Source organism: Calypte anna, chromosome 9 (assembly GCF_003957555.1).
Source record: "Calypte anna isolate BGI_N300 chromosome 9, bCalAnn1_v1.p, whole genome shotgun sequence".
Lineage (NCBI taxonomy): Eukaryota > Metazoa > Chordata > Aves > Apodiformes > Trochilidae > Calypte > Calypte anna.
Window position 1 is genome coordinate 23678202 of NC_044255.1, and position 27757 is coordinate 23705958.

At 38.1% G+C, this 27757-nt stretch overlaps 1 protein-coding gene across 1 annotated transcript in view; it reads left to right on the top strand.

Moving 5' to 3' along the window:
- The window catches only part of IFT80 (intraflagellar transport 80), a 44461-nt gene extending 16727 nt beyond the window's left edge, over positions 1-27734 (top strand). The window contains exons 7-21 of the mRNA XM_030455945.1: positions 2552-2661; positions 3197-3286; positions 4259-4396; positions 12980-13159; positions 15719-15837; positions 17319-17393; positions 18000-18163; positions 19881-19945; positions 20482-20617; positions 21018-21165; positions 21936-22107; positions 23555-23644; positions 23742-23914; positions 25231-25354; positions 27579-27734. Coding sequence (XP_030311805.1) covers positions 2552-2661; positions 3197-3286; positions 4259-4396; positions 12980-13159; positions 15719-15837; positions 17319-17393; positions 18000-18163; positions 19881-19945; positions 20482-20617; positions 21018-21165; positions 21936-22107; positions 23555-23644; positions 23742-23914; positions 25231-25354; positions 27579-27692 — 1898 coding nt within the window. The 3' untranslated portion in view covers positions 27693-27734. The remainder of the gene's footprint in view (positions 1-2551; positions 2662-3196; positions 3287-4258; positions 4397-12979; positions 13160-15718; positions 15838-17318; positions 17394-17999; positions 18164-19880; positions 19946-20481; positions 20618-21017; positions 21166-21935; positions 22108-23554; positions 23645-23741; positions 23915-25230; positions 25355-27578) is intronic.
- The last annotated feature ends 23 nt before the right edge of the window (positions 27735-27757 follow it).

Here is a 27757-nt window from a genome sequence, read left to right on the forward strand (position 1 = left end):
TGAAGAATTTTTTCCTACTATCCAATCTAAATTAAGGAGAATTTTTCTTTTTTTTCTGCTTTTAAACTTGAACTTGCCAAATGCCAACATTTGGCTTGTAGCAATTGCTCTTTCTGAGCTTTCTTATTTCTTGGGCAGAACTTTTTGGGGTACAAATCTAGTTGGGTTAATGGAAGCGTGTCCTTAGTGCCTTTGGAGTTTTTTGGGGATGTTCTGCCTGACCTCCACACCCATTCCAGAAGGAGATGATCTCCTTCGGGTCCCAGGTTGTGTCTGTAAGGTCCCCAGGGTATCTCAGAGCACCCTGGACTCATCGCATCGCTGCCAAGCTGGTGTTTAGACCACTGAATCCTCTCCTCAGAGGCCTCATTTCTGCTATAATAAACCTGTTGGAGAAACCCAGGCTGAGGTGAGCCTTTCTTTCCCATCTCAGGAGATAAGGAAGCAAGTTTTTACAGAAGTAAAAAGAATGGTTTGACAGGGACTTGTTGAACAGTCTCCCCCTTTGCAGTTGTATACGCGTCGACCTGTAACCCTGAGGCTGTGCTGAAGCTTGCTGTACTTTGCTGCAGGGCTTTTGCTGGGACAGAATCCTACTCTTGACTTCATTTTCTTTGTTTTAGTTGCATACAGGGCTTTTGCTGGAACAGAAGTTTAGTCCTGACTTCATTTCCCTAGTTTTATTTGCAAGGAATAGAGTAGCACGATCCTTTGATTCTTCTTCTTCAGGAGAGACTAATCCTCAAGTACTATGGAAAATATTTGCATAGTTGGCAAGTCTGATTTTTTTTTTTCTTTCCTGGATGCTTTTTCCATGTAATTTTTTACTTTCTTCTGTTTTCAAAAAAAAAGTCATTTGAAAACTGCCATGTAACATGGTTTTAAAATGGAACAGTCAGCTTCATTGTAGATACATCTAAACTAAACTCATCGTGGGGTTTTCAAACTGAAAAAAAAAAAAGGGTTTTCAATGAGTTGGGAAAAATCCATGAAGTCTGTGGCCCACTTTTCTAGTTTTCCTTGCCACTTGTTCTGTAAGGGATGTTGGGTTTTTGTTAGAGGTTTAACTAAGAGCCTAAACATCCTACAAAGAATAATTGAAGTGCAATACAGAGCTTTTTTTTTTACCCACATTTGTGTCCAGTCTCACCACTTTAGTTGAAAAGAGCTATTTTCTGGTTTCTGTTGCTAAGTATTAGCATGGTTGTTGTCCTGTTTATTTTCTCTATCTTTGGAGTGACAGCTGTCAATAAAATGGCATCAGAGTATACAAGATTAAATGTAAAATAAAATAGTTTGTTTTCTGGCATTGTGTAAAACTGTTCACTATTAAAAAGTTCTGCAAATGAATAGCATGGTAAGTGGCAAGAGATAATGAGGTTTGAGAAAGAGGCAATGTTAAAAACAGTATCAAAAAGATAGGAGGTGATGTGATGGATCATCTACCTGACTTCTGGGGCTTACTTTTAATAGAAATATTTATTGGTTTTAAATGAGACATTGCTCAGTGGGCTCAGCATTAGATTTAATTGTCTTGTAGGTATTTTGGCAAATAAGTCTGGGGGTTTTTTTCCCAGATAACATGAAATGCTTTTGTAGGGATTTATAGGAAGTGTCCACAGACTAAAGAGTTGGCAAGAGAGAAGATCTGAAGATTTGACAGTTGACTTTGTGGACTGATCAACTGTGAATTTAACACTTTGAATACTAAATGAAAGGTACCACAAGGCAGATAGACCTTATAAGTAACTTTGAAAGGCTTTGCTTGATAGAACAGAAAATTGGACAAATGGAAGGGCAATAGAAATCTTTGCAGCATGGCAGTTAACCATGAGCCAGGGGATCAGTACATCAAGGTGAGAGAGAAACACCTTAAAGATGAAAGATGACTCAAAAGTGAGGTGGACAATCTCATCTTTATTTTGCTCAACTATATCTTGGAATAAATTGGTCATATTTTTATTTCATGAGTGGTTAAAGAAAAACAATTGGGAGGTGCATGGGGTGCAGTGAAGTTGGAGAGACAAAACTTCCTAGTTATGAAGATGATTTGACTGAAGAAGAAATAACAGAAGAAGAAATTTGGTAGTTTCCATTCTTCCAGAGGTGGTTTTAGAGAGAGCATGAAATGAAGAAGCAAGTGCTCAATGCAGTCAGAGCTTTCTGGGACAAGACAAAACTGTGAGAAGTTGAGTTATGATTTGAAGAAGTTGATAGGTACCATATGAGATCAGGAGGTCTCTGTAGCAGCAGTGAAGTCACACAGGTTTTCAGTAACCAAGATGTGGTGTTGGACAAGCCATCAATTCATTATTTCTGTTGCTGCTGTTCCTCTGGCCATCTAAACCATGATGTGAACCCACAATCACAGCTCTGAGTGCAGTCAGGCAAGAGTGGAGGACAATTGGTTGCCCCTAGTTTGGCTTTCTGCCACTCCTGAACTTCTGATGTGTGGTTTCCAGTAACCAGTTTGAAATGGCTGCAGCAGTTTCTCCATAATTTAAGCAATTAAACCATAAGAAATGTTTTTGTTCTCTCTTTCTGTCTCCAGGAACACCAGTGTACTCAGTAGCATGGGGACCTGATTCTGAAAAAGTTCTCTACACTTCAGGGAAGCATCTGACTATTAAACCTCTTCAGCCCAATGCCAAAGTTCTGCAGGTATCATCAATACATCCAAGTTTTCTCACACTTCCACTTCTTGCAGTTATCTGGAGTTTTGCAGGACATAAAATGATTGAGCTAAAATTTCCCATGTAACATTTAACACTCATTTCCCCCACTCTTCATGTTTTTTGAGAGTAAGGAGATTGTTCATTTCTTTTAAAAAATCATTTCTGTTGTGGATATTCTTTAGGTATGTGATTAGGTAAGCAAAGAATATTTTGGTGAATAAATAAATAAAGAATATTTTGGTAAATAAAGAAAAAGTGAAAAGATCAACAAGTCTTTTCCTTTTATTTGTTACAAAAAGGCAGAAAGAGAGAGAAGCAGAAGATGAGAACACAGAACATGCTTTTAGTGCAGATTGTTATGGTTTCATTCAGAAGAGGTGGCAGCTGTGCATTTAACTGTTAGAAACCCTCATCCACATTGAGTGTAGCACTGCTAGTAAAAGATGAGTGAATAAATACTTAAAAAAAGAAGTTGCCAGACTTGTTTCATCTATATTTCATTTATTTTTTTTGTATTTCAGTGGAAAGCTCATGATGGACTTATTTTAAAAACTGACTGGAACTCAGTTAATAATCTTATTCTTTCTGCAGGTGAAGACTGTAAATATAAGGTGAGTACTGGTTCACTTTTTAAGGGAAACTATAAATGACCAAAAAAAGAGATTAGGCACTCTATTGTTTTCTAATTTAATAATACTTAGAAGCTCAAATTTAAAGGAGATTCTTTCAGTTTTCAATGAAAAGTCTTTTACCCTGATCTGTGGTATTTGTAAATACATCTTCCTTTGTCTAGTAGCATTAAATTAGAATATATTTTTAGAATAGGACAGAATAAATATGGATAAAATGTGAGTAAAACAAGCTTTGAATGGAAAATATATAGAAATATAGAAAGATTTACTTGAAATTGCATAAGCTAGGACATGTACTTAAAAAGATAATTACATGCAACATTAGAGGAGTTAAAGCTATTGTTCTAGTGAGTCCTGTAGAAATTTTTATAGTTAGAAAATTCTACAAAAGAATAATAATAAAAAGCATTTAGTATGTTTATTCCCTTAATTACTAACTTATCTTTAATTGTGTCATATGTTGGTTTTATTCTCTAAGTGGCTGTGATAAAACCCTACACAATTAAGAAATTAAATACATATATATTAAAATACATATATATTAATGTATATATATGTATATATATTAAAAACAAAGGGCTTCACCCTGTGAACTGGTATTCTGTTGGCTTCAATAGGTGAGAAAATCTCTTTGGTCTGGAAGTTTGCAGAGCTGCTTCACGTGGTTGGGAACTGAGTTGCAAGTAGAATAAAGCCTGTGGTGGTTTTACAGACTTGCAGAAAACAAAATTCAGTACAAAATATTTTATACAGAATAATATAACATTTGCCATAGCTTCAGCAAACCAATATTGATTAGGAACAGCTTTTAGTGATAACTGTGAGAGGTGTGATTTTTCTAGAGAGAACAAAAGCCACTTGCAGGATGTATTTCTGCATCATACAAGATCAGATTAGATAAAGCTACACCCAGACTGTCTACATACTGATATATATTGAATTTTTTTGAAGGTTTGGGACAGTTATGGACGCTTGCTGTACAGCTCCCAGCCCCATGAGTACCCCATAACATCTGTTGCCTGGGCTGGGGATGGAGAATTCTTTGCTGTGGGATCTTTCCACACTTTGCGTCTCTGTGATAAAACTGGGGTGAGTACCAGCTCTGAGGACTGCTGGTGTGGAATTATACAGATTTAGTGGTATATACATTAAATATTCCTGAGGATATACATGTACAGGTGGGTATTTTTATTAGGAAAACCAGTCGTGACCTCCAGCACCTTTCTGCTGGGTGCAGCTGGCTGAGATATTGCCTTTTAGAGCTTCTTAGCTGCATTTCTAAATATCTTTGAGGTTGGGTGGTTTTCTTATTAATATTTTGCCTTTTAGGATATTAATTTTTCTTTGTGGATTTTTTATCTTGGCCCCTTAAAAACATCAAGAGTTTGCAAGCAGTTCTTGGAAGGCAATCATCAGTACAGTTATTAATTATCAAAAGCAAGGAGTGTATAACAATAACCTCCCTTAAAAAAGGAGGTAAAAGAACAGTGTCCTGTCTTTATTATTTAGCTTTTTTTCTTAAAAGATATTAGGAGATGAGAAGCACAGGTCAGGAGGAGATCACAGAATGGGACTGTCAGGCATCAGAAGTGATACACCTAAAGCAGTAATAGATGAGGAACTAAGAGAACGTTTATGTTTCTGATGGAGAGACAGAACACAGGTTTTCCAGCTCAAGACACACTTCAGTCCTCTCATTGGAGCATCCCTATTACTTCCTACCTCTTGTGAGAGAACAAACTCTCCTAAACACTATTATTTCTCCTATTTTTATTGTTTATTTATCTTTTAACCTGAGGCTTTACTCCCAGTTTGTTGATGTTGACCTAGGGATTTTTTTTTCACCTTGGTCTCTAATTAAAACTGTTTTAATGCAATTTCATTTGCCTTCATTGGTGGTGTAAGCTCAGGGCACACACTGACCTGATTTTCTCTGGGGATTTCCTGGGGTTCTGCAACTTTTTGTTCAGACTCACGTTGCACCAAACCTTGCTTGTTTAGGACATGGATTGTCCCAGTCCTTACCTCTTTTATTGTTGCTTTTTTTGCTCAGATTGGGGAAGCAGCCTTTGCTGTGGTGTTTTTGGCATCTTCATGGTTTTCTCCTCCATGAACTTGGACTTTGTTTTTACCTTTGTGAAGATGAGCCTTTGAAAATGATGAGGAGAGGCATGCAGGATAAGATCTTTGAGTTCATATTTCACTTTCTATAGTGAAAGGGAAGAAAAACCCTACATTTCTTTTTCTGCTGTCATGCATGCTGGTTTTGTAGCATATAGCTTTTGTTTCTAATCCCCAGAGCCTTACTGGTTTTCTTGCATAACATTATTTACTGTAAGTATGGTTCCAACTCCTACCAGCTGGAAACCAGTCATTTTTTTTAAATCAGCTTTTAATATTGACCAGAACAGGCTCGTGGACTTGGTTTGAAACTTTAATGCAGATAGGTTTATTTTTTTTCAGAACATTAAGGGCTCTTTTACCTGTTTTATTACTTAACTCTTAAAGAAACAAAGACACAGTAGCTGGTGCCAGATGCTTTTGTCTTCTTAGATAATAAATGATAATTTATTATCTTCAGAAGTCATGATTTTTTCAGGCAAGTTTCTTTCCTGACATGAAGTGTAAATAGTTACTGAAGAACTAGCTTTGCTAGTAGTGAGGGAAGAGGAAGAATGATTCACATATCACCAGATAGAGTTTGAAGAGAACCAGACCTGGCTTTTACTGGTCAACACAGACATTTTTATTATGTCTGATGTAATGGAGCTGTATTGGCAAATTACTCCTCGGGGAGCCATCAGGCTATATATATATCATTAACTCTTCTCTAGCATATGTGTTCAGTTTGGGGACATAATTAAATTCAATTCTGTTGGTGGATGTGCTTTTCTCCTTTTCTTTCTAGTGAGGTACTTTGTTCCAGCAGCTCTGTATTAAAAAAAAAACCTCCAAAACTAATGGTAACTTTGGGAAGTTTTGTTCCTTCCTTTTCTTATCACTTGTGCTCTGCATCTTCTACCTAAAAGAAATGATGAGGCCTGTCCTACAGAATACCAAACAAAGTATATTTAAGGTGGAAATTTGTTGTCTGCTTTCCTCTCTGTGATCATTAATCCCCCAGAGAGCACCAAGATTAATTTTAAAGTCTATATTGAAGTGTGATGGAAAGGCTTCAGCCTTCCTGGTGTTCACAGCTTTTCAGAATCTCATCACTTGGATGCAGGACAGTGCTTAAAAAGCTCATTTATGTGAGCAATTTCCTGTGCCTCTGCATGCTTCCCTTGACTCTTCTGATCAGGTCAAAATATTTACACAGTAAGAGATGGTAAGAATGACTGAAATTCACTGATTTCCTCCTTCCCCACTCCACTCCCACATAAGGACCATGCCCATCAGCTCCAAAGGCAGGTTGCTTTCCCAGTGCCTTGAGGAGTGTAGAGGGATAACTGAGAAAAAGCTTCAAAGTGGAGCAGTGTGGTCAAATTAATCTTTTCCATGTTGCCACCAAAAGTTAGCAAAGGTGGAGGTGAGATGGATATTTTAAATAATGCTGAATTTATTCATGCATTTGTTTGGGAGAGGCCTTCCACATTTTCTTCCACTGATGAGTTATTTACCTATTACAGGGATTAATCACTGATTTGATTTCTGGTGGTTGTCACTTGCCAACCTGGTTGTGCTCTTCTTGGGAAACATTTCTTCTGGGGCTGTTTAATCTGTTTTCATAAATAAATTGGTGTTTATTTGGCTGCTAAACCTTGCCCTTTGATTTCCTTTTATCTTGATTTCATCACCAAGATGATCACCAAGAGCAAGTGCTCTTCATGAAAGCAATTCTCTGTAAATCTGTTTCATGGCTTTCATCATTAGGAACATTTGACAAACTTTCTCTTTTATGGCAGCACAAACTGTGGCCATTTTGCTAGACTTGTAGTTTGCATATTTGACTGAATCTATTCCATGTGGTTTTTAATGTTTTCCTGGCTTGCTCAATGAATTGTCTAATTTTGCTAGAATTTCTATAGTAAATACTTGGAAAACCTAATAAAATTTAGGGAATATTGTCTGATATCAAGAGAAAACAAAGGAAAACATTCTGCAAGTGCAGCCTCCTCACCTGCCATCTTGTTTAATGCAAGTGTGAGTACCATGCTATAGCTAAAAAGTATATTAATACTTTTTTACTTCTTTCATAATGTGTTTCTATTCAGCTTTTCCTCAAGAAGATGCAGACTTGAACTTAATAAAAGTTGGTTATGTTCATCTGATGTCCAGGATTGGTCATAGGTCTCATAGTTGGCAGTGTTTGTCCTTTTTTCTTTATTTTTTTAAACTATCAACAAATGAGGAAAAAAGCCCAAACCATCTAAGAATGTTCAAACTACATTGTAGCAGGTATGAAGAGAGAAGTTAGAAAATAAATTAGGTGTTAATGTTTAAGTGTTCAGCATTAAAGCCACAATTTTAATATTGTGTGACTATTGTAAAATTAACACAACTTATCCTTAAAATTAATATCAAAAATAAGAGAAATAAAAAAGAGGAAATTAATGTATACAGCCCAGATGTTTTCATATTATTCTGATAGTGATGAATTGTCCTAAACTGATAGTTTAGCACCAAGAAAATCCAAGCAAATCTGTTTTCTATAGAGTTACAATGAGCTTTGATCCCATTACATGTAGTTTTTAATCTTGTTTCACAGGAATATGCATTTGGCAGGGTAACAAAAATCAGGGTGTTTTTCTGTGCTGTCTCTTATTTCATCTACCTTTATTAACAGCCATGATCCTGAATTCTTTGTAGGTCAGCAAAAGAAAAAAATATTAGATAGGTTGTCCATGAAGTTATGTTGACCAATTCTTTCCAAGTTGACAGAGTTTTAATTTATTAGAATTGGCTCATGTAACTTCTGGAAGAAAAGGAAAACGTGTGCATCATCTATGGAATTAAGTTTTTTAAAGCACTACATCAGTGTTTCATTTTCTGAGGTTAAGAATTTACATGGGGCACAGTTTGTCATCTTATTTTTAGTCCTTGGGTCTCATTTTGAGAATGTGCTTGATTTCAGGAGAATTTTAAGGTATCCTCTGCTTGGCTTAATGCCTCACCTGGAGGTCATGGCTTAGTTCTTGATAATTCACATTAATTACTCGGGTCAAGTCCAACAAATACTGAAGGTGGCAACAGGAATCTTCATGGTTCTGGATTTCAGGAGTCCTGGCACAGATGGTTTCTCCCAATATTCAAAATTCCCCAATATTCCCATGGATCACTGCATTTCCTGACCTCCAGTCACACCCCTTGTCTTTGCTTTGTGGAATCTTTTGTGGATTCCTGGATGGTAGGAATTAAAAGCCTAATAATTCATCTTATATTGTAAAATATCATTTTTTATACTGAGCAGAGCATTTTGGAGGGGCCCACCTAGACATCCATATATTAATATTTTCCATGAGCTAATCCCATGTGTGTGTGCATATTCAGGTGTGTTTAATGCACCTGAATATGAATTTGCTTTGGGTAATGGATTTTTTAATAATCTTATAAGATCCAATTTGCCTTCCATTACTTCTGGGCAGTTTGCACTTAAGTGTCAGCTCATCACTCAGAGGAGTGAGAGCTGATCGCCAGCTTTTAATAGACATTCAGACTCAAGTGTGTTTTCAGATGTCAGCTGCCTCTGCAGCAAGGAGGAATGCCCTGTGGGGCAAGAGGAAAACTGAGCTCTCATTTAAAATAAAAATGAAATGTAAAATAAAATAGAAATTATGAAGTAAGATAGAAAATAGAAAGTAAAATAGAAAGTAAAATAGAAAGTAAAATAGAAAATAAATGTAAAGTAGAAAAATGAAATAGAAAGTAAAAATAAAATAAAATAAAGTCTTCATTTTCAGAGGACCTGAAACTTTCAGGGTGTAAGGCTGGTTCTAGCACACTAACACATCATGGTTTATATGCTGTTAGTTCATTCTGCTCTCTCATTCCTGGAATGGCTTGAGGAGGAGATTGCCAATTATTTTGCCTTTGATTGATGAAAAGAAAATGTGCAAAGAGTACTGTTAAAGTCAGTGGCTTAGGTGTCCTGGGTAGATGCTGACATCATGGGGAGGGTCAGCAGTGTCAGCTGGAGTTCAGCTGATGTCAGCAGCTCAGAACTCCCCATGCTGCTGAAGAGAACAGGAGAGCAGCCAAGTGTCCCTGGGACTGACATCACTATTCCTCTTAAAACTTAAAATACAAAAAACCAGTCTATCTTCATATTTTTAATTTTTCAAAACCTTCCTGCTGTGGTGCTGCATGGAGAAACATCCTTAATTAATTGAGTCTCAAAAAAATACTTAATTGAGATTTTTTTCTATGAGTCTTAAAGCAGCAATATTGGAGATGGGAGATTGTCCTCCTGCCTGGGACTCAGAGGTCTCTGAATGTGCTCACTGAAATAGTTTCAGCAACATCAAGAGCCTTTTCTTTACATTTATGGAAACCTTTGACACCGTCTCTCACAGCATCCTCCTGAAGAAGCTGTCAGCCCCCAGCTTGGACAGGAGCACCCTGTGCTGGGTTAGGAACTGGCTGGAGGGCCGGGCCCAGAGAGTGGTGCTGAACGGGGCTGCATCAAAATGGCGGCCGGTCACTAGTGGTGTCCCCCAGGGATCAGTGTTGGGCCCAGTGCTGTTCAATATCTTCAGTGATGATTTAGATGAGGGGATTGAGTCCATCATCAGCAAATTCACAGATGACACCAAGCTGGGGGGGAGTGTGGATCAGCTGGAAGGCAGGAGGGCTCTGCAGAGGGACCTGGACAGACTGGAGAGTTGGGATGATCCCAAGGGGATGAGGTTCAACACAACAAGCCCATGGGGAGCTCCAGGCTGGGCACAGAGTGGCAGAAAGGGAGCTGGGAGTCTGGATTGCCAGGAAGCTGAAGAGGAGGCAGCAGTGTGCCCAGGTGGCCAAGAAGGCCAATGGCATCCTGGGCTGGCTCAGGAAGAGCGTGGCCAGCAGGTCCAGGGAAGGGATTCTGCCCCTGTGCTCAGCCCTGGGGAGGCCACAGCTTGAGTCCTGTGTCCAGTTCTGGGCCCCTCAGGAAGTTCAGGAAGGAGCTTGAGGTGCTGGAGCAGGTGCAGAGAAGAGCAAGGAGGCTGTGAAGGGATCCAGCAGAATTGCTGTGAGGAAGGGCTGAGGGAGCTGGGGGTGTTGAGGCTGGAGAAGAGGAGGCTCAGGGGAGACCTCATCACTCTCTGCAACTCCCTGAAAGGAGGTTGGAGCCAGGGGGGGGTTGGGCTCTTTTCCCAGGCAACTCTCAGCAAGACAAGAGGGCACAAAGGGTCTCAAGTTGTGCCAGGGGAGGTTTAGGTTGGAGATGAGAAAGAATTTCTTTCTGGAGAGGGTGATCAGGCATTGGAATGGGCTGCCCAGGGAAGTAGTGGATTCTCCGTGTCTGGAGATCTTTCCAAAGAGCCTGGATGTGGCACTGAGTGCCATGGGCTGGGAACCACGGGGGGAGTGGATCAAGGGTTGGACTTGATGATCTCTGAGGTCCCTTCCAACCCAGCCCATTCTGTGATTCTGTGATTCTATGAAGTCAGCATTCAGTGGCTGTAGTGCTTCACCCTTTTCTTTGTGCAGTCAGAAAAGGGAAGTTTGAGTTATTGCATTTATTTGATGGAATGAAACTTTTTTTTGTTCTTGAGAGAGTTTGTTGCATCAAATGAAAAAATGACCCAGGAAAAGCTGAGCAGCCAATGTATAATATTGCATCTGATGTTGGAACAGTGTTCATACAGTCAGATTGATACCCTTTTTTTTTTATTATTTTTAAGCTCAGTTTATCTAAGAAAGACATAACAGCTCTTTGGGTTTTCAGAAATTGCTCTCATCTTACAAATGGAGAGCTAAATGATTTTTATTATAACATTTTGTGTACATGATAAATGTACCAGACATCTGCAGGGAGTATGAATCACTGGAGTGGTTTGAATTATACTGAGAGCTTTCAAAAATAACTGGGTAATAAAACTTTGTCATTGCTTTATATATATATATTTTTTTAAATTAGGCTGTAAGCTGGAAATATTTTACTGTATATTTCAACTGCATGCAAATAAAGACTTCTGGTTCAAAAAAACCCAAAAAAGGACTTTTGAGAAGTATCCTCTCAGAGGTGCAGTAAAAGAAGTAGCACCCAAGCAACATTCTTCAAGCTCCTTTAACTGATTCTGAGCTGATAAAATTGGTATTATTAATTCTCAGTGATGGGTAGATTGTTGATCTGAAGAGAAATACCCTTGGAAACAGCCTTGTCTGCTTGGGAGGATCCCAATATTCTGGGTTGAATTAGGACTTCTTCAAACTGTTCTCAGACCACAGCTGGCCAGCTGGGAAAAACAGGGACATGTGGAGCATTCTCCAGGTGTGCTTGTTACCCCATCATTTGTCCTACAACCTTAGGTACTTATTTATTTGCCATAGAAGTCTGTTAGTTAAATAAATTTTTAAAAAAAGTTAAAATATTAAAAATAAATATTAAATAATAAAAGTTAAATCCTATGCTCTTAATTCCTCTGGAGTGTTCCACACAGAACTCATCCTCTTGAGACAGAAGAGTTGGTTAGGGACTTTTCTCCAAAAACAGCAATTCCCTTCCCCACCTTCATCTCCTGTAAGCAGTGACCAATATCTCTGTGAGCCAAGAGCCAGGGAAACCTTAAAACTGAGTGCTTGAAATTGGAAATTCCCCCTTCTGTGACCAGGGAGGAAAAATAACCTTAAGTGGGGAGGTCACCATCTTACACCCTCAGTCTGCAAATCATTTGCACAACCAAGAGGTTGGGTTTCACCCTCTGTGTTTCCTTGTTCTTGAAGGTTGAAGCCTGCTGCCTTGGTTTTACTGACATTTTTGTGACTTCTCATGAAGACTTTGTGTGCAGGGCTTTAGTATTTCTTGCATTTTACATGTGCTGCAAAAGAAATTAGAATTTGAAGTGTGTTAGAAGCATTAGGTGAGCCTTTTCTTCCAGCTGTCTCCCCTTTGTACAATATCATGTATCCTAAAGTAATGAGAATCCAATGTCTACAGTTAACTTCACATGGTTTTTTCTTACTGATTGGATTCCTAAGGTTTCACATGTATTTGAATATTCAGGTAGTTCTTCAGTTGCTAAATGGTTTGGTGGTGGGGGTGGTTTTTTTTTTTAATATTCTATCACACAATTCTGAGGGAGTTTCTCATTTTAAAACCTGGTTTAATGGCTTCCTAAAAGTCTAGAAAAAAGGTCATCCAGTTTCATGGACACTTTTGTTGGGAGCTTTGGGAGGATTTGTATGAACTGTATTTATGTGATTAGAGAGAGAAAGCAAGTGTCTGGGTCTGAAAATTCTCCTAGGTTTTTTACAATAATGTGTTAATGAGCTACCTTTGACTGACTCCACTTCAGGCATTGTGACATTGTTTATTTTTTGCTGTTCCTGCTGGTTTACCTTCTTCAGTCCCTTTTTTTGCAGCAATCTGACTGAAGACATGTGATGTTTTTACTCTCTGCTTTCCCAACCTATAACAAAAAAGTGAGATTCCTTCAAAAATGACAAACGTGAGAGAATCTACTACAAGAAAACATATCCAGAAAGCTCACCAACATTTTAAATATTTTTTTTTTCCCTCTAAAGTGGTCTTATGCTTTGGAGAAGCCAAACACTGGCAGTATATTTAATATTGCCTGGTCTATTGATGGCACTCAGCTGGCTGGAGCGTGTGGAAATGGACACGTCATTTTTGCCCACGTCGTGGAGCAACGCTGGGAGTGGAAGAACTTTGAAATAACCTTGATTAAAAGGAGAACCATGGAGGTAACTGTCAAGAGTTTAGAGCTCTGCTTTCTGCTCACTAGCTTTCTAAGGCTTGATTTTTGGATGTAAAATGGGAAAATGAAGTCCTCAACAAAATATAGCCATGCAGGGGGGTTGGAACTGGGGGATGTTGAAGGTTTCTTCCAACTCAAACCATGCTGTGAATCTGTGATGATCCCAATTATTTTCTTGTGTATATATGACTGAAAACATTTAAGGTCATAAAGCAAATGAGTTAGCAAATGGTGTAAATAATTACTAGTTATATAGAAGGTATCTGGCTACAAATGGTTGGTTTGCACCTAGAGCTGGGTGTGTCAGTACAAACTCATTTCCTAGATGTTATTTTGAGGGTGTAAGAATAAAAAGCTTTTAAACACAGGTGAAGGTCAAAATAGGGATTTGGTTGTAGAGGAAAAATTTCAGTGTCACTTTTTCAGCTGCCCTGGTCTAGTGGGAGGTGTCCCTGGCCATGCTGGGGGGTTGGAGCTTGATGATCTTGAAGGTTTCTTCCAACTCTCACCATTCTGTGGTTCTCACCACTCAACTGGATTATTAGATCCATGTAAACCAACCCATACCACCAGATGGACCAGAACTACATCACTCAGAAATACTTTATCCTCCAGAAAAAAAATTGGAAGAGTTATTTTAGAGGAATCTTCTTCACCTTCCCTGCATCCATGAGTTGTTGGAGCTTTACTGTGTCCTTGCTGGTAATGAAGCTGTCATGAATGTTGCTGTCTTGGGGCATTTCCAGATGAATTAAAAAGTCATAATATGCTTTTCTGCACCATGTGGAATTGCAGCTTACATTCAGCTCCTCCAAAGCTACAGAAATTTGTCAGGTAGCAGGGACCTGCCTGGTCCTTCCAGCTGAGGACCAAGCACCAAGCATTGACCTCAGTGGGAGCTGCCAGGTCTCTGCACTGCTGGAAATGAAGCAGAGCCCCTACATGTGGTTTCTGGAGCTTCAGTTTAGGATCCTTTTGAAATAAAAATAAAAAATCTTGGTCTGAATCCACCTTTAGGTTACCAAATATCTGGGAATTAATGCAGAAATATGAATTTTTGCCTTCTGATTTGCCCTGTGTGTTCCCAGACACTGACTCACAGCATCCACTCTCTGAACAGTGGGATAATATAAGATTTCCATTCTTACAGATTTTCCAAATTACACATTTGGTTATGGACACCAAGCCAATATTTTCAATATCGAAGTCAGGTTCCTAAATTCCTAATTAGCTCTCTTAAATGTCTTTTTTTTTTTTTTTTTTTTTTCCTCTTGATTCTTTTAACATTGCCTGTGTAATTGGGAAAAGTTGTAACAACAGAAATGCTGTCTTACCATTTGGTCCAGTGGGTGGGATAACATGAGTCAGTGTCTGGGAACACAAAAGACCCATTAGCAGGTAAAACTTCACATTTCTTCTTTCATTCCCAGACATCGACTGGGAACAGATGGGCTCTGGGAATAATCTCCAGAGTGTTTGAATATGTGAACAACTGGGGAAGTATAGCTAACCCTTAGGACTGTTTTTTTATTTTTTCCTTGATTATTTCACTTTTGTGTTTGTTAATTATTTTGTATTTCTTCTTATTACAGTGGTTCTCATGTTATTTTAATTTTGAAAGTCTCTTTACTACAGTGATATTCTTTTCTGCTTTATTATTTTATTTATTTATCTGCTTTATTAATTTTATTTATTTATTATTTACTTACAAAGAAGTTCTAGATGCATTCTTTTTTTCCTCAGTCAATTATGGACATATCACTGGGGTAGACAAAGCAATTAATATGGAAATGGTTTTTAGGCTTTCATAATAACTGAGTTCAGTCCTTGTTTTGCACTTGGTTGCATAATGGGAGAAAATCAGAGAGAACCATTACCACCCTCAGAATGGTGACATCTTAAAAAACAAACAACCAAACAACCACCCCCATCATCAGAAATCTTCTATTTCTACCCAAAATCTCTGGTGATTCCAGGCAAAGTGGGATTTTCTTGAAGCAAGAAGTCACTTGAGCCAGATTTCCCAGGAGAAGCACAGCCCCCTCACCCAGGCCCTCTCCTAAATTCCTCATTTTGGCATTAAAATAGATGCTAGAATTATTCAACACCTAGACAACAGATCCTTATCCAAATCTTGGATCTTGCTGAATTGTTTTGATGGGATTAGGATGAGATTGTACTGTATTTAAAATGCTTAAATAATCAGCAACTGAGTCTGAAAGTGGGAGCTTTCAGCCATCCTTGATCTCAGATGATCTTTCAGCCTTCTGGATAATATTGTGCTTATCCCTTATGTGTGCATTAGTGACTCCTTCCCTTTAAAGAGCTCCACCCAGCTTGTTATAATATTATTTATAATTATATATACTGTTTATTCAGAGTTTATAGAACCTTTCAGTTTTCACCAGGGCCTGTTCCCAGGTAGAGACATTCTGCCAATGCACCAGCAGGTATTTATTACAAGGAATAATCTACTATTTCACTCCTTAAGTTGAATTCCAATGATTGTTGCTGTCTCATTCAACCAGAATTTCCCTTTGCTCAGGTGCACAACGTGCTCAATGATGCAGTGGATCTGCTGGAATTCCGTGACAGGGTGATCAAAGCCTCCTTGAACTATGGACATTTGGTTGTTTCCACTTCTCTCCAGTGCTACGTCTTCTCGTGAGTCCCACAAACTCATGGAGCTTCCCTCTGTTTACCCAACAGCTGTAAAACCATAACAGAAATTTCATTTAAAGTACTGGAGGTCTTTGGTTGGTTTTTTTAGTGTTCTGGTTGTTTCCAGGTCTTTGGGTTGGGTTGGGTTTAACTAATGGGAATATTTTATGGACCAAGGATCATGGAGAAGGGGAAATGGTTTCAAACTTGGCTTTAGGAAAAAATTCCTCTGGGGTTGGTGAGATGATGGAACAGGTTGCCCTAAGAGGTTGTGGAAGTGTTGAAGGCCAGGACTTCAACAAACTCATGGAGCTTCCCTCTGTTTACCCAACAGCTGTAAAACCATAACAGAAATTTCATATAAAGTACAAGAGGTCTTTTTTTATTTGTTTTTTTTTAGTGTTCTGGTTGTTTCCAGGTCTTTGGGTTGGGTTGGGTTTAACTAATGGGAATATTTTATGGAACCAAGGATCATGGAGAAGGGGAAATGGTTTCAAACTTGGCTTTAGGAAAAAAATTCTTTCCTCTGAAGTTGGTGAGATGATGGAACAGGTTGCCCAAGGAGGTTGTGGAAGTGTTGAAGGCCAGGTTGGATGGGACCTTGAGCAAGCTGGGCTGGTGGGAGAGGTCCCTGCTCATGGCAGGGGGGTTGAAACTGGATTATAGAATCATAGAATGGGTAAGGATGGAAAGGACCTAAAAGATCCTAAAAGATGATCATTTAAAGATGGTCTTTAAGGTGCCTTCCAACCAAAACTATTCTGTGATTCTTTATTATCATCTACAACAAAATATTCTGGGAATATTGTTGCCCTCCAGCATCCTCCTGTCTGCAGCTTCCTGCTGGTGCCATCACTCCCTCTTCATTTTGCTACAAAAATTTGTCAGGCTTTCTTCTTTTTCTTTTTTTTTCCCATCCAGGCAGCAGGAATGGTGGCTGGAGGCAACTCTATTCCTGTCTCCATCTAGGGACTCCTGGTTTTTTGGATGCTACTTCTGGCATGACATTGTTTTGGAATAGGATAGGAGTGACTCAGTGCTGTGTCATGTTTTGAGAACATGATATTCTCTTTCATATGCTGAAATTTAAAGTTCACTCCTAAAGTCCCTTGTCTGTCCCTTGAGATGACTAATGCTGAACAATCATGCAGAGGGACAAGAAGGGGACTCTGTACTACCTCTGCACCACTGTAAAACAGTTAAAATGTAGTTCAGAAATATTTAAATAATTTTTTTTTCCATAAAACCCATGATTTTGCTGTTTGCCAGAATTCCTGGCTCAGCTGCTGCTAGGGTGAGGGGATGCAAAAATGAAGGCAGCAGTGTCTTTGGATCATCCTGCATGGGGATCAGTGTTATTTGGCTTCCTAAATGCTGTTTTCTTATTCAAAGCCTCCCTTTTTAGGAATGTGAAATGATGAAAAGCATTTGCAATGATACCTGAAGATGAGAAGGTTCAGTGAACCTTTTTATTTTTGTTTCAGTACAAAGAACTGGAATACACCTCTGATCTTTGACCTGAAGGAAGGAACAGTTAGTTTGATTCTACAAGCAGAAAGGTAACCCAGTGCTTATCTCACTCTTAGATGTGAGCATTTATTTCCTAAAACCTTGTTATGTAAAATAAGCATGGATTGAAATGAGAGAATTAGAGAAAAAGGTGACTCTGTTGGTAAGCAGCATGTAAAGGCTTGACTTGGGGGTATTTGCCATAGGTCTGTGATGGTGGTAATCAATCTTTTCAGATGTTATATACTTTTATTTATGACAGAAAGTAGATCTTCTGACATCACACTAACATCTGAGGGCTTTCTGTTTTCTGTTGTGTTTTTCAACTGGAATTAATTTTATTAAAATTACCTTTTCTCTCCAGTTTTTATTAAAAACATTGCCAGGTATGCCAAATAAAGAGTTGGGTTTTACTTACATATTTGTGTGATGTTTACAAGAAATTCCTATTTCATTCTCCATTTCCAAATGTAATTTCAGGAATTTCTTTTTATCAGTCAGCTTTTTCCCCTTGCTGAAATGAATTGCCAGGAATGAATTGCTAGAAATTATGTAGTTTAACTGCAAAAAATGTGCAGGTTACCTTAAAACTGTTGAAACTGTCACCATGTTTTTCTGTATTATTTAGTGATTTAGGTTTTGGTTTGTTTTTGTAGGCATTTTCTTCTTGTAGATGGTGGAGGGCTCTATTTATATTCATATGAAGGAAGATTCATTTCCTCTCCAAAGTTTCCAGGGATGAGAACAGACATTTTAAATGCCCAGACAGTATCTCTGAGCAATGATACATTAGCAGTAAAAGACAAAGCTGATGAAAAGGGTGAGTTTTATTCCTTGTTTGCTAATTATTTATTATTCAACCTCTTTGCATTTATCTTTCCCTTATGGTAAAAAAGAAAGCATAAACAATTTCTCTGTAAGATAATATTGATTATAAAAACATCTTATTATCTTACATATCTTATTATCTTATTAAAGATAATATTTATTATAAAGAGGAGTTAATTTGGTGGCAAAACTTAGAGGATTATGTGTCTCTGACCTTCCAGTTGTGTGAAATGCTTCAGAGAATCATGGAATATTTGCAGGAAATAGCTGAACTGTAGGTTTTCCCTCTCTGACATCAAATTTTCTAAGCTACCTGAGCAACTTTTTCTGCTGCTCTTAAAAGCTACCAGGATTTTGGCTTTGATTCATTTTAGTGCTCAGGTGTTCTTTGCATTAGTTTATTTTGGTGTAATTCTACATGCAGCTGATAGAACCACAGTCAGGAGGTGGGTGATGATCTCCCTTTTGTTCTTGGAGATTTTTAGACTCTTAAATTTTGGGTTTTGGCATCAAAAGCACCATCATTCTAAACCACAACATGGCCAGATGAGCATTAGGTAAAGTTTTTGCATAAATGAGTTGTAGGGAGATTTGTTTTTGTCAGTCAGCTTTGTTCTGTCTCTTCATTCAAGTTTGCCTGGGCAACAAGTGAAATTTTAATTTATTTTTTTTTGCTGGAAAACCCATGTATGGAAGTTTGGACTTCAGAACTGTGCCATTTCCAGGCAGTACAGATCTCCCAGAGAGCTGGGGTGCTCTCTGTAGCTGAATTTCCCTAAAATGTGGCCAAGAAGGGGATTCCCAATGGGAACAACTGTGCAGAGGAGCTGCTGGTAATGCAGAGGGAAACAGAGGAAACTTCCTGCACCTGGTGTCTGGAGCTATTTCCAAAGAGCCTGGATGTGGCACTGAGTGCCATGGGCTGGGAACCACGGGGGGAGTGGATCAAGGGTTGGACTTGATGAGCTCTGAGGTCCCTTCCAACCCAGCCAGTTCTATGATTCTCTAGGTTGGAATGCCAGCATCTCTCTGAATTCAAGTGTGTACTCACAGGCTGTACATAAAGGAGGCATAAATGGGTTTTTAATGCTTATGGATCTCTCTGCCTCACATACACAGATGTGTAAAGAGAGAGAAAAAGGCAGAAAGAAAGAGGAACTTCATTTTTAGGCAGGTTGCAAATCGAGTCTTCACTGGATATGGCAGAAAGAGAGGTGAAGTTGGTTGGGGGGTTGGAAGGTTTTTTTGTTTCTTTTTTATTTTTTGAGGGTGAAACAGGGAAAGAGTTGAACAGGTGGATTTTTGGTAAAGATTACAAGCATTATATGTAACATTCAAGATAAAACAGATCCTTTTTGAGGAAGCCAGTTCTTGTCACTATGTCAGACAGAAACCCTAAAGTGTCCTGAAAAAACACCAAGCTGAGGGACCACTGTGTTAAGAATTCAAACCAGAGAATGCTTCTGCAGGATGTTTTACCCAATAGTTCAAAGGAAAGTGTTTTAAATATCTGGCACTAATTCCTCTAGGAAAATATATTTCCATGGGTATCACTTTCATATTCATTAATAGGTTAAGATATGGATATCAGCCTTGGTAACATTAATTTATTTAAAATGCAAGGTACAAACTTGCTTGCAAAGCCTATGAAGAACTCTTGCTTTTAACTTATAAACCATATTGGGGTTTTTGTTCTTTTTTTCCTCCAGTTATCTACATTTTTGAAGCTTTATCTGGAAAGCCTTTAGGTGATGGGAAGCCTCTAACCCATAAGGTAAGGGAGTCCTCTTTTTTCTTATACTTTGAAATCAAGAACCATTAATGGGTTTCCTCAATAACGTGTCTAATAATCTATTAAAGCTTTACAGTCTTAACAGAAAAGAGCTTGACTGTTCTACCTGACTCAAAAAAATACCAAAAATCAGATTTTTTAATGCAGTTTTGATGTACAAAGGGGTAGGGTCTGTGCAGTTACTGTTTCTTGTGCACATCAAGTGTGTGAAACTACAGGTAAAGGGCAGCAAAACTGATCAGAGAGATTCAGCTTTGGCTTTGGGACTGCCACTGGTGTTTCTGCAGTTTTCTGGTAAATTCCTAAAGTCTTCTCTGTTGCAGTTTTGTTTGAATCTGCATGAAATTCCATTTATATAATGCTTCATTCAACAGAGAAGACACAGATAAAGTGTCTTCACAGTTGAGTTTTTCATGGGGTTTGTGCCTTGCTTGAAGTAAAGCATTCATTTGGGTATCACATGCTTGCTGTGATAGGGATCTCCAAAATAAAAAAATCAGATCTTTTTTCCTTTTCAGGCAGAAATAGTGGAGATTGCATTGGACCAGAAAGGACTTACAAGTGAGAGAAAAATAGCTTTTATTGATAAGAACAGAGATCTTTACATCACTTCAGTGAAACGGTTTGGAAAAGAACAGAAGATTGTCAAGTTAGGTAAGAAAAACTCCAGATCAGTTCCCATGCTAGCATGCAAATAGATTTTGAGCTTGTACAAGAGACAAAATTGGGCTTTTTAGTTACCAATGAAATTGGACTTGAAAAAAAAAACCATTAGAAATAGTCCTATGGCTTTCCTGAGATAGTGGTAGAAATAATTTTGGTACATTTGGTCTAAATTCTGATAAAAACATTATTCTGAAAAGAACTTCCAGAAAGAGAGAACTGAATCTGGCTGAAAATATGTAGGATGTAAACCTTGCAAACTGAAGGGGTTAAAACCCATCCTTACAGAAGGAACTGATGTTTGTACAAGTGTCCATTTCTTTTGCAATTTCTAGTGGAAATGCCCATTATTCTGTTCTCTTTACATTTATTTTCTTCTCTTTAAATCAAGGGACAATGGTTCAAACTTTGGCTTGGAATGACACATCCAACATTCTCTGTGGGATTCAAGATACCCAGTTTACTGTCTGGTACTACCCCAACACAGTCTATGTAGATAAAGATCTTTTGCCAAAAACTCTGTATGAAAAAGATGCCAGGTAATAGATCCTTTTTGATCAAAAAAGGTGTTATTGTGTATTTTAACCAGTTTACTCATTCCTGAAAGAATTCTCTTCATTTGGTCAAAGTAGAAGCCAGGGTGGCAGCTTGGAAAATTCCTTTCAAGTTCCTACTTCTTGATTTGGAAATGAGGAAAAATTGTTTTAGAAGGTTTAGCATAAAGTTGGAGGTGGAAATGACAATGCACAGTGTACAAGCAGAATAATATCTTGATCCAAAAGGAAGATTTTATTCCTATCTCCTGAAATATTGCCTTAGTTTGTTAAAAAAAAAAAGCAGCCAACCAAGATCTGTTTCAAGTAACTTCTGGAAATTTAAAATATGGAGATCCAAGGTCACAAATAACATTATTTTTTAGCTTAGCATGTTTGCTTTGCAGGTTTACTTCAGCCTGTGTGCTTTGTGCTGTGAAATTCTTCCTAAGGAATACCTGAGCTCATCAATTACAGAATTATCAGAACCCAAATATTTTCTACTGAAAAAATTATTGGAAATTTTAGTCAGGAATAGGCAGTTTGCCTTTGCCTCACAACCAGTGAATGTGCATAACTCCAGTTTTATTTTTAGAGGCCATGGCTGCTCTCTGTTAGGTATAACCCCTGATTAACTGGGTGCTTAGCTTTTTACATGCTCTGAAAATGAAGTGTAATTGTGTTGTAATCCTGAAACAAAGATTTCTTTACATCCTAAATCTCCTTTTCACTAAGGAAGAAGTGAGTATTAACTTAACCTTTCTTTCTCTACCCAGTGAATTTAGCAAAAATCCCCAGATTGTACATTTTGTAGGAAATCAAATAACAATTAGAAGAGCAGATGGTTCACTTATTCACCTCAATATTTCACCTTATCCTGGGATTCTCCATGAGTATGTTGGTAGTTCCAAATGGGAAGATGCTGTCAGATTGTGTCGCTTTGTCAAGGTAAGTGCTAAATATTTGGAATATTCAGCTATACTTTCACCCTAATATTTATCTTTTCAAGCCTTAAGTTAATAATTACAGTGGCACATCAGATGTTACAACTCTTTTTGGCTCTGTTTTGTTGCTGAGGATTTGGGGGCTGGTCTTGAAAAATTAGTCATTTTTTGGTAATTATATGAAATACATAATTTGGGGTTTTATTATACCTAATAAAAATCCTTTTTACTCACACAAAAGTCCAAACTGAACACAGGTACTCACAGAAGTTATTAATAAGCTGAAGTTTTCAGGGCTGGGCCTCTAATAAAACTGATAAGATTATCTACATGTCCACATGCAGATATTTTTCATATTTTATTTCACTTGTTTTGTTTGTGTCTTGTTTTTTTCCTTTGCTTGCTTTTGTATGTATTTAGGCAACATCAACTGATAAGGTGAGTCTGGCAGCCTTTAGAACAGACACCCAAAAAACCCAAAACAGAACCCAAAAAAAAAAATCTCCCCCAAACCCTCCTTCCTTTCCCTTGCTTACTGCTAAAAAAAGACATCAGTGCTTTCATATGACTGTCAGGCTTTAGTAGTGAAACTGTGTCACTAATGCAATCAAAGTTGAACAGGGAAGATATCAAAATAATCAGGATTTTCCTAAATGTTTTTCTGAGTTTGGGGGTTCCTTTAAGGTTGGGTGAAAATAATACAAAAGCCATGAAAAAGAAAACAAGGATGTTGTAATAACAAGAATAATAATTGGTGCTGTTATTATTATTAGTGGTGGTGTTATTATTGCTACTAAGTTTTTCTAATTCTTAATTCTAAAGATAAAATGTCCTGAAATGACCACAAAGGAGTCAGAACTTCTGAGCTCTAATGTATATATTTATATTTCAGCAGGCTTATGTTCTCCAGTGATTTCTTTTTCCCTTTTCTCTTTCATTTGTGGTAGGCTTGTGCTGACTGTGTAATCAGTGTGAATGTCAGCATCATGGTTCCAGTACAGTTATTTCTGGAGCCAGGTGGAGATGATCCAGATTAAAATAGTTTGGTTTTATGTTTTTTTGTTTTTTTTTTTAACCCCAACCAGTGCTTTGGTTTCCAGCAGAGTTCCACAAGCAGTGACAGGGAGACTGCTGAGATGCTGATAAAGTGATGGCCAGAGTTCATTACTGACTGAGACACTGCAAACTAATGATCAGCCACACTGTCAGTCTCTGCTGGTCACAACCTCAACATTTTGATAATTAAGGAGTTCAGAGAAATAATTAAGGAGTTCAGAGAAATAATTAAGTAGAAGTAGTTGTGCCTTTCTGGTAAGAGATGCAGGCCACGAATGGCATCCTGAGAAATGTGTTATCTTAACAACATTTCAGGACTTGGGGTGCTTCCTTTGGGAAGTCACCTGTAGCCTGCTAATGAGGTTTAAGGAGTTTTATTCTGCTTTAAATTTCAGGATCAAACTCTGTGGGCATGTTTGGCTGCCATGGCTGTTGCCAACAGAGACATGGCCACAGCAGAAATCGCCTACGCCTCCATTGGTGAGGTGAGAAAATGCTTTTCCTTTCCAGTTAAATCGTAACAAAACTGATTTTATTCATTCATTTGCCTCTATATAAACCATTCTACCATCTCCTGAGCAGATTGACAAGGTTCAGTTTATCAATTCCATCAAAGAGCTTCCATCAAAAGAGTCCAGGATGGCTCAGATCCTGCTGTTCAATGGGAACACCCAAGAAGCTGAAACGCTGCTCCTTCAAACAGGCCTGGTTTATCAAGCCATCCAAATCAACATTAACCTCTTCAATTGGGAAAGGTAGGATTGGGAAAGGGGCAGGGGTGGATTCCCCCATTTTGGAAAGTCTGAAGTCTCAGCTTGGGGTGCTTGGAGACATCTCAGATAAACAATAATATCAGAAGGGTTGGAGCAGATGATCCCTGAGCTCCCACCCAACCTGATGCTCTGTGATTCTCTGATTGCTTTAAGCACATTCTGTTTATGAGCAGTCTCACTGAGGTAGCCTCTAAATTTAGATTAGTTGTTTTATTGCAGACATTTAGCTGACTAATTTCATATCTGGAGTTGCCCTGAGCTATAAAAAGATGAAGTTAATCACATCCTGACAGCAACCGATGAAGCAACTTTCGGGTTGTTTTTTTTTCCCCTCTCATTTTTAGAAGACACATGTATTCTGTGATAAAAGTCCAAAAAAACATGCTTGGAATAATTTTGAAATAACATTCTGCTTTTTCATTATTGCTAAGGCAGAATTGTCCTCAGCAATACCTCAAACTCTCTGTGACCCTCAAAGAACTCAAAGCTGTTTTGAAATGTCTTGCAGCTAAAAATAGACACGTGGCCATTCAGGCTCCCAGCACTGTGTAGGTGGATGACATATGAATTAGGCCTGAGAAAACAAAGCAGGAATTTCTCCTTTAAACACAACCCACGTTTTCTGACAGAACCTTCTGAGGCCATTTACTACTAATTCCCCTCCTGTTCTATTTGTGTCACTGTGGGCAAAAAGTTGGTTTTTCCTCTCTGCTTATCTGTGGGTTTTTTATTATGTTGCCTAAGATGTATCAGCTAAAAACTGCATCTACAAAACACCAGTGTTGCTTTTGTTATTAAGAAGAAAACAGATGTGAGAGTAATAAGTCAAACTAATCCAGTGATCCATCTTTCCCATCTACAGAATATTCATAAATCACCATATGGATAACATCACAGGATTATCACACTGTTCAGAAGCAACTCCTGACTATAGTGAAGTTACTTAAAATTGTTACTTTTATTTTTTTTTTATTTTTTAATTATTTTGTCCCTTTACTTTTTTCTTAACTCTCCATTCTGGTTTATTTCCTTCAAATAAATACACCCTATTATCAAACTCCAGAGGTTGTCAACAGAAATAATGTTGGATATTCTTCACACCAAGCATCACAAAGCAGATGGTCTCCTTCTCTGGCTCTCTTGGATCTCCTGTGACTGATACTGGGGTAAAACCTCCTGGCTCTATAGATGAGGGATTTTGCCTGCAGCTCAAACACTTCCCAGTGTCTAGTTTTGCAAAAACCATGGTGATTATCATGCCCTAGCATTTTATAAAGCCCATTTCTCTTTTATTCCAGGGCCCTAGAGCTAGCAGTAAAGCACAAGACCCACGTTGACACAGTCCTGGCTTACAGACAGAAGTTCCTAGAAGATTTTAGTAAAAAGGAAACCAACAAAAGTTTTTTGCAGTATGCAGAAGGTGTAAGTATTCCTTAGAAATAATCTACAGCTTTAGGTCAGCCTGCTCTTTGTAACCAGCTGGGGAATTGCTCTTACATTTTCCTTCTTTGCTTCAAATGTGGACACAAATCTTGAGGTTGGGCACCAAAGGACAAATTGATAGCTTGATGTGGGGCTGCTTGGCCTGTGAGGTTTTGATGTAAGGCACAGATATAGAATCTATACATTTAGCAGCTGCCAGGGGTTATACAACTGGAGGCACAGTTGTTTTCCCTGAACAGGGAGCCAGACCTCAGTATGATTGAATGTGTACTTCCTAAATGTCTTCAACATCCTTCCTTCCTTCAAAATGCCTTCATTTTAGGAATGAAGACATTCCTAAATGTCTTCAAGGTGATTTTATGGATGGCAACAATAACAAACATCAAAGGGATCCAGATTTATGTAGAGGGTGAACTACAACTCATTCTGCCAAACAGCTAAATAGACAGTTTCACCAAACTTCTGGAAACCCTCCCCATCATCAGGAGCCTGTTTGCATTTATTAGATTTTCATAGAACTGAAAAGACTGAAAGCAACTTCTACAGTTCCTGAGCTAGAAGTTGATGTGCTGGATTCCCCAGAAGGTTCCTGGGCTAAAAACAGAAGGTTCCTGGGGTAAAGAAGTCCTTTTCTGCATCCACCTCCTGAAGGTCTTGATCTGCAGATAGGAGGGGTCCTGGTTGATGAAGAAGATTTTAATTGTTGGCTACAGTAGTAATTAAATTCTTAATGCAGCCTCTAGGACTCGTATAGCAAAGTCAGAAGGAAATGTTAAGGGAATCACAGAGAAAAAGGAAGATTTTGGGCTGCTGTTCCCTTCTCAGGGGAAAAAATGGGCCTCAGTTTCCCTCTCCCCAACCAAACTCCTTCAGGTTTAATTAAGGAGCTTTTAATCTCTTTTCTCAAAGCTGAGAACATTACTCTGTAATCAGATAAGGAATCTAAATAATGTGTAATAATCTAAAATAATAATATTAATCTAAAATAATAATAACCTAAAACAATATAATAATAATAATAATAATAATAATAATAATAATAATAATAATAATAATAATAATAACAATAATTCAGTCATCAGATCCAAAGCACCTGGAGCCAGTCCATGCATCCTGAACTGGGGAATTAACCTTTTCACAGGATGTGAGGGCACTGTGCTTACATCTTGCCTCCCCCAGCATCTTCCCTTCAGGATTCAGTGAACAGAGTAACAGCTCCTCTGAAAATTCCCTCTGCAGCACTTCAGATTTATTTTTTTTCTTTTCCCTATCCCAACTTTGACATTCTGACTTCTCCAGCAGTGAAACTCAATTTTTGGATGTGTCTTTGGAGTCATCCCATGCACCATGATCCATTCTTTCTTAGCAAGCATTTATCTGGGGAAGAAAGGCAATGATTGTGCCCCCCTGTACCACTCTTATCTCCTGTCTGAAGTTGTCCTGAAAGAACACAGCCAGAAAATGACAATTTTCTGTGGCTGGAGAGATGCCAGGAAAAGGCTAAAACATTTCTTGATGCAGGAGATGAATTTCAGGCAGAAATCTGATTTCTGTGATATCAGATAACTACTGATAACATGCTGCCAGTTTCCCTGGGGGGCTTTAGGTGCAGTAAAAAGCCATCAGCACGTGTCCTGCTGGTAAAGGGCTGTGTTCTTGGTAATGGGATACAGATGCCATTTCATTAAAATGAGATGCAAATTGATCCATATAATTTTTGTGGTTTAGTGTTGGGTTTTTGTGTTGCCAGATGTGGAGTATTAGTATTAAAGTATATAAAAATATTTTCTAGTATGAAATGAAATATAATAAAATGTAATATAGTGCAATATAAAGTAAGCATTTATATAATATAACATATACTATGTAATATATATACATTTATATTCTTTTATATGAAATATAACCTGCTTTATGTTAAAGGTGGAAAGCTCAGTTTGGTAGAACCCAGCTGTGCCTTCATGCATTCAGTTATTGCAAGTTGTCAGTAATTAAAAATATTGATTTATTATTACAACTAATGATCTTACATTGATTACTTATTATAACTATAATTATTATCATTAATGATCTTACATTGATTAATAATAAGTGATGTGGCCACTTTGTAACTTGGAATTGCCCTGTTAATGAGCAGCTATCTGTTAAACCTCTCCATATAATGTTTGTTGATTTCTGTGCACTTCTTTTTCTATTCTTACAGATGGAAATTGATTGGAATAAAATCAAAGCCAAAACAGAGCTGGAAATTGCTCAAGAAAGAGAACGAGGAGCATCTGGTCCCTCAGTGAGAGCCAGTGTGACTGTGCAGCAGTAACTGTCCTTTTGGGCATCTTAAAAAGTGCTTCTTGAACATTTTATACTGTGGTTTTTTGGGGTTTT